General features: G+C 46.6%; 1 protein-coding gene across 1 annotated transcript; it reads left to right on the top strand.

Moving 5' to 3' along the window:
* Nucleotides 1-4,752: 4,752 nt before the first annotated feature.
* Nucleotides 4,753-7,076, top strand: LOC143750668 (uncharacterized). The gene is made up of 4 exons (XM_077243866.1): nucleotides 4,753-4,914; nucleotides 5,514-5,711; nucleotides 5,845-5,941; nucleotides 6,133-7,076. Exons 1-4 carry the CDS (start codon nucleotides 4,753-4,755, stop codon nucleotides 7,074-7,076), a joined length of 1,401 nt encoding a protein of 466 aa, XP_077099981.1.

The following is a 7,076-nucleotide window of genomic DNA, read 5'->3' as shown; positions in this document are numbered from 1 at the left end:
CGGATTTCCCCTCGGAGAAAACCCCTTGGTCCCGAGCCACCACTGCAGGGGTCTCATGTACAGAAGGCCAAAAGTAACTACGTTGGACGCAACTGCCATGAGTCCCAGCCAAAGACCGCTCACCGAGCGGCCACTCATGACCGCCCCCCATCCTGTGAGGGAAGCATCCGTCGATAGCGTGACGCGTCGACAAGAAGCACCCAGCACTGGGCCCTGGGCGAGGAACCAAGGTTTCTTCCACATGACCGAGGCACGAAGGCATAGCCGCGTGACCTTGATCATGCGAAAAACGGATTTCCCCTCGGAGAAAACCCCTTGGTCCCGAGCCACCACTACAGGGGTCTCATGTACAGAAGGCCAAAAGTAACTACGTTAGACGCAACTACCATGAGCCCCAACAGTCTCAGAGACTGTTTGCAGTGAGTGACTGACCTAGTTTTACATTCTTTACGGCTGTGAGAATCGCAGAAATACGTGCAGGAGACAGACGTGCTTGCATTGTTGTCGAATCCCATAATACACCTAGAAAGTGGTCCTCAAGCTGGGAGGAGTACACTCTTTTTGGTGTTGAGCCGCAACCCCAACCTCCTTATGTGGGACAGAACAACATCTCGATGTTGAACTGCCAAAAGCTCGGACTGAGCTAAAAATCAACCAATCGTCGATATAATTTAATACGCGAATGCCCTGGAATCTCAGAGGAGCCAGAGCTGCATCCACGCATATTGTAAAAGGTGTGGGGTGATAACCTAGGCCGAATGGAAGAACCCGATACTGGTATGCTTCGCCCCTGAAAGCAAACCTCAGGAACCTCCTGTGATGAGGATGGATAGATAAGTAAGCGTCCTTTAAGTCTATTGTGACAAACCAGTCCTCGGACTGAATCTGTGACACAATCATATTTAGCGTAAGCATAATATGCTGTTTAATTGACGCAGGTCTAGAGTAGGACGCAACCCCTCATCCTCTTTCGGAACAATGAAGTAATGGCAGTAAAACCCTGACTGTCTGCCGGGAGGAGGAACCCCTTCTACAGCTCCTTTTGCAGAAGTGTCAGTACTTCCTGCTCCATAACCAAAGCCTGCTCGGGGTCAACCACAGTGGGGAGGACCCCTAGAAATCTGGGCGGACAAGAACCGAATTCTGAACCCTTTCCTATAGTGTGCAGGACCCACAGAGAAATATGTGGCAGTAGTTTCCACGCTGCCAGAAATTCTACTAGGGGAACCAGTCTCTCAAGACTGGCCTCTGGATTTGGTTGAACAGTCAGTACGGTCCCCTGAAGCGGCGAACCGGCAGGGAACAACCGAACTGACCGTTCTACGACCCTCCTCGGAGGATCGTATGGGGACGCTGACACCTCGGTGCCCTGAACGGCAAACCGGCAGGGAACAACCGAACTGGCAGCGCTGCGACCCTCCTCAGAGAGTCGCACCCCAGAGGGCGCCGAGGAGAAACGATTTCTCAAAACCGTCCCTGCCCCGGAGGAGCCCTCAGAAGCTTTATTAGAGATGACAGTCCTCAGATCTTGCCTCCCTTTAAATAACTTCGTTCCAATGACCCTCCTCGGAGGATCATTGGAAAAAGCAGGCACCTCGGCACCCTGAAACGGCGAACCGGCAGGGAAACCGAACTGACTGCTCTACGACCCCCCTCGGAGGATCGTTTGGGGACACTGACACCTTGGTGTCCTGAACGGCGAATCGGCAGGAAAACCGAACTGGCAGCGCTGCGACCCTCCTCAGAGAGTCGCACCCCAGAGGGCGCCGAGGAGAAACGATTTCTCAAAACCGTCCCTGCCCCGGAGGAGCCCTCAGAAGCTTTATTAGAGATGACAGTCCTCAGATCTTGCCTCCCTTTAAATAACTTCGTTCCAATGACCCTCCTCGGAGGATCATTGGAAAAAGCAGGCACCTCGGCACCCTGAAACGGCGAACCGGCAGGGAAACCGAACTGACTGCTCTACGACCCCCCTCGGAGGATCGTTTGGGGACACTGACACCTTGGTGTCCTGAACGGCGAATCGGCAGGAAAACCGAACTGGCAGCGCTGCTACCCTCCCCAGAGAGTCGCACCCCAGAGGGCGCCGAGGAGAAACGATTTTCTCAAAAACCATCCCTACCCCGGAGGGGACCACCCTTTAGAAGCCTGATAGCCTCGGCATCAGGGCTTCCTATTGTCCAAGCTTTTTTAGAGATAAAATAGTCCTCAGATCTTGCATATCTCTAACTGGCTAGACTGCTACCGCCACCCAAGTCCCCTTTGATTGTGGAGGAGCCCAAATGGCGATGCTCGCACTGTCATACCATGATACTTAATACCCATAGCATTACTATAGTTAGACGTAGGGCATTAAACACATAAAATAGAAACCGAGTTATTCCACGATCTTGACACCTCAGTGTGGTGTGGAGATAGGGAAAAACGGCAGTCCCCGACGAGGAGGCTGAGATACAGAGTTTTTCTGTTTTTAGATTTATTTCATCTAATAAACTGCTTATTTTCACTCTCATAAAGTTCAGCTGGCCAGAAAATATTCAACTAGCAACAACACTAGATAAACCTCCTTTTAAAGCTCCTCTTTATTCAACAGAGTTATGAGCTGACTTATTTATTCATTTATTGAAAACTCAAACATCTGCCTTTTCTTAATATCTTTATTTGTTTTGTTCTCTTTTTCTAAACAAAACACTAACGATACCAATTCCTCGGAACTGGAAATCGCCAGCACTGGATCTGGCAGGTGAAAGCTGAGATAGGGCAGAGCCCGTCCCAACCCCCGCTGTCAGATCCGTTTGCGAACCCCAAAATGCGAGTCGCCGCCGTGCATCGGCAACAGCGGGACCCGCGCGGGGAGCGCGAACCGAACCGTCCTCCTCGAAGAACGCCCGGCGGGAGCGGAGCGTCCTCACGGACAGTTTCTCGCAATGCTCACAGTCAGCCCCCTCGAGAACTGACTTTGGCATGCTCCACTCCCAAATAGTAACAAAAAGCTGACGTGTGTGTCCCCACCCGTGATATAACGTGGGCAGGGAACAACACAAAAGCTGCTTGCTCTCTTTTGCCATAATATATATATATTGCAACTTGACAGACAACAATAAATATGACAAGGACAGAATACACAGATCGCTTGCTGAAGGCAACAGAAGCTGTCGCGGTCTGTTTTCTGGTGTGCTTTATAGCTTCCTGGTCTATGACGTCACCGCCTATGACATCTCGCTCTTCCATTGGACTGATTATACACGTGCTTCACGACGCAATCACGCAGAGCGTACCCACCGCGTCTCAACGCAGCTCGAGTTCCCTTGAAAGGGAACCATGATCGCACTTCTGCCGGCCAACGTTAACAGGTTGGTTTTCCTCGGGACGTTCTAAAATGCTTAACGTGAAAAAAGCTTTTAAAACGCTTAAATGGCACTTTTACGTGCTTAATGTATGTATACAGTAGGCTACACACCTTAAGAAACCATTCTATGAGCAGATGAGCAGATGAACCCAGAATATGAACGCAACGCGTTTCTCCTATAGAAACTCCAGTAGGCCTAAAGCTTTTTCTTTAACGGTTTTCTATGGGAGGAAAATGCTTAACGTAGCCTATAATAAAACGCGCTGCGTTCATATTCTGGGCTCATCTGCTTTTCTGTAGGCTATATAGTATGCTTTATTAATAAGGTGTGTACAGAATTTGATCTTTTAATTGAACAGTTTTAGGACAAAGCCGTTAAGCGTTTTTCACGTTAAACGTTTTAGAATGTATTTTATCCGCGCACACAATTTGAAAAGACTCAAACGGACACAGGCCGAGTGAAAGACTGGATTTTGTTTTTTCGATCAGGTATGGGTACAAGTGATTTCAAAACATTTCTAAATTCTTCTAACATTTCTAAATTCTACGCCCCTGCTGCAGGGGCGCAGCGGGGGGGGGGGGGGGGGGGGGGGGGGTGGCTAATTGGGCTTAAGCCCCGAATGTTTTGTCAAAAGCCCCGAATCTTTTAGGTTTTTTAAAATAACTTCAACTTGTTTTCATTTTATCTCAGTCTTTCTGACTGGAGCGGCAAAAAATGAAACAAAATCTCTATTACCGTGCGTGGATGCGGACGGTAATGCATCGCGCATCACTCAGCTTGTTTGCCAACTACCAATAAAAACTAACGAAGAAGAAATTTGTCGTTGTTGTCATCAGGGGCTGGCTGCTGGCGGGCTTTTTGTATGTTTCACTGGCGTCGTAGTGAGCTTACATAAATTATTATGGACATAACAAAGTTTTTTATACAGAAAATTAAACCTCACCGGCCGGAGAGATTCAGAAGCAGTGTCAGACGAACCGCGGACAAGTGTTACAGGTTTGTGAATCCGCTGTTGTAACTTAACACTTGAGTTAACGTAAGTTATTGTATTGCTGCTGGCTAGCTAGCGAGTTATCGTTAGGTGCTAAGAGAAATTAGTTGCTAATAGAGATGGGCGGATGATTTGTCTGATGATTTGGGGGGTACATCTAATCTTGGCACATTAGTGGGATAAGAAGAGAGACTAATTGAGAAATATAGTGCTAAAGAAGATTAGAAAGACATGAGAAAGTATAACTTATTTCCTCCTGATGACAACAATTACAAGTAACGTTACAGATGCATCAATATCGTTAATACGTTATTTTTCCCCCTCATACTTTAATAGACCTTTTACGCAAAAAACGGAAATACGTCAAGGAAGCGTAAACCCATTTCCGGTGTAAGCTTTGTTGACGGAGAAATGGCAGCTAACGTTAGAGTGCTTTCGACTAGCCTGACTAGTCTTCCGAAGTTCACCAGCGCCGATGTGGTGAAGAGTGTGGAGATACATTCATCCACTAAAGGGAACAAGTTGGACAAGGGATATAAATTCTTCCATGAAGAGTTTATCCACAATTACCAAGTTAAGAAACGAAGAAATTGCTGTAGCTAGCTTTAACCATATCACCGGTTATATCTCTGTTAACGTTAACTGTAAAGTAAGTAATGGTAAATCTTAGGTGTTGTGAATTTGTAATATAAGGTATAACACATCGCAGTGAATATGTTGTGTGTATGTTTAAGTGAGATGGCATGAGATAATATAACAAGAAGTAATTTGGTGAAGTTGTAACTTACTAGGTAAATGTGAAATGTTACTGACTTAACGTTAAGAAGTAAAGTTGTGTATTCCTATGTGAGATAACACGTAATATTTTCTTGTCGCATGCGGTAGTATCAAATATACTTCAGGGACAGGTTGTAGTGAGAGGTAGATGCTTCAGGTCAATGAGGAAGAGCGAGGAGCCTCACAAACTGGAGGTTTGACTATAGACAGAATGCCGGTTGGCAAAAGTTCAGAAAGTTGCCCGTTCTTGCGTTCACTCTTCTTGCTGCGGTTGCGGCACTTTCTTCACTTACTATTTCTTTACTGAAAGTTATAGTGTCATGTTATTGTGAACATTGATGTGACTGCGTAAGTATGACTTCAGTGTAACCTATTTAATTTGTTATTGTGTCTAGATATCACTGGAGGCAGAAAGTGCCACTGCCAACCTGAAAGCTTTCTCCTGCAGTTGTGCGGCTGGTAAAGGATTCTGCAATCACGTAGTTGCTATCCTGTACCAGACCGCACATTATTCACAGCTGGGTCTGCAGGCTGTTCCACCCCCCTTGGCCTGCACTAGTGGCTTGCAGAGATGGCACAGACCAAGAACACAGGTGGGTTTGTGATAAACATGTCATATGATTTAAGAACTGATGCGTATCTATAACAACTGTAAATTATTATAAAAACACCACCAGAAGTGACTACAGTACAGACTGTAACTGTTTTTTGTCTTTTACTTTTAAGGGAATCCATCCTGAACCTGTTAGTGAGCTGGTGGTGCAAAAGCCCAAAACAGTGGGTCAGAACGGTCTGAGGTCCACATTGTACAAGGCATATACAGGTGACTAATTTGTTAACTGGTTGATTGTTGCTTTGTGAGAGTAAGTTATTTTTTTTTTAAATGTTATGACTAACATCATTATGGTTATCCGCAGATACAATAAATAAAATGTAAATGTAGTTAAGCACTCATGTCTAAATTTTCTTTTGTGTGACCAATAATCTTGTGTATCTCTTTGCTCTTTTGTCTAGGACCACTGCCAGATCCATATATGATGGCATCTGGAAGTAAATTAAGCCAGGTGCAGCCCCAGTCTCTCATGGCTGTTGTATTGGATGGGGTTTCTGAGATGGAGCTGACGCCATCTAGATTTGGGTCTGTCCCTCGTGGATCTCCCATGTCCTATCACTGTCCACCCAAGAAGTCCAGTGACCTCATCCTACACCACATGGCTCCAGAATTTCCGTCCCTTCCTCTGATGCAGCACACTTTTCCCAGGTTGCATTTCGTCCCGACCTTACATCAGTTGATGCATCTCCAGTCTCTAGAAGTGTCACCGCAGCTGTCCAGCGAGATAGCCAAAGAAACTCAGCAGCAGTCCAAATGTCCTGCGTGGACACAGCTACGGCGACCAAGGCTGACTGCCAGTCGTTTTTGGGAAGCTTGTTGTAGTAGGGCAGGTCGTGCAGAGGAGGAGTCTGCAGCTATTCAAATGATCAGAGGCTCCACAAAGCAAACAGGTGCAATGAAGCGTGGTCTACTGGTGGAGCATGAAGTGCTGGCAAACTACGCTGAAACTATGCGAGTTAATGTGCTACCAGCAGGATTCGTCATTCACCCTGACGCACCACATCTCGGGGCCAGTCCAGACGGTCGGGTGTATGACCCTTCAGAGTCGCCTCCTTTTGGCCTGGTTGAGGTGAAGAGCAGCACAAAAAATGATCCATCTCAGGTTGCTCACCTCAAGGTGCAGGAAGGCCACGCCACTTTGAGGCGTTCACATAAATACTACTGGCAGGTTCAGGGCCAACTGGCAATCACAGGACTGACATGGTGTGACTTTGTTACCGATACCCTATCAAATTTAACTGTGGAAAGAATTTGGCGTGATGACTCCTTCATAGCGGAAATGAAAGAGAAATTAGATGTATATTATTATGGCACATACATGAATGCATACCTTGAATTCCACTAA

This window comes from Siphateles boraxobius, unplaced genomic scaffold, assembly GCF_051911475.1.
Source record: "Siphateles boraxobius isolate OS27281-9 unplaced genomic scaffold, OSU_SipBor_1 25, whole genome shotgun sequence".
NCBI lineage: Eukaryota > Metazoa > Chordata > Actinopteri > Cypriniformes > Leuciscidae > Siphateles > Siphateles boraxobius.
Note: the sequence above shows the minus strand (reverse complement) of the source record. Positions and strands in the feature narration are given on the sequence as shown.

Excerpts from the sequence above, each read along its gene's own strand:
- LOC143750668 (XM_077243866.1), top strand. The coding sequence starts at position 4,753 with ATGGCAGCTAACGTTAGAGTGCTTTCGACTAGCCTGACTAGTCTTCCG. Across the intron at positions 5,712-5,844 it reads GGCACAGACCAAGAACACAG|GGAATCCATCCTGAACCTGT; the intron begins GTGGGTTTGTGA and ends TTTACTTTTAAG. Across the intron at positions 5,942-6,132 it reads ATTGTACAAGGCATATACAG|GACCACTGCCAGATCCATAT; the intron begins GTGACTAATTTG and ends TCTTTTGTCTAG.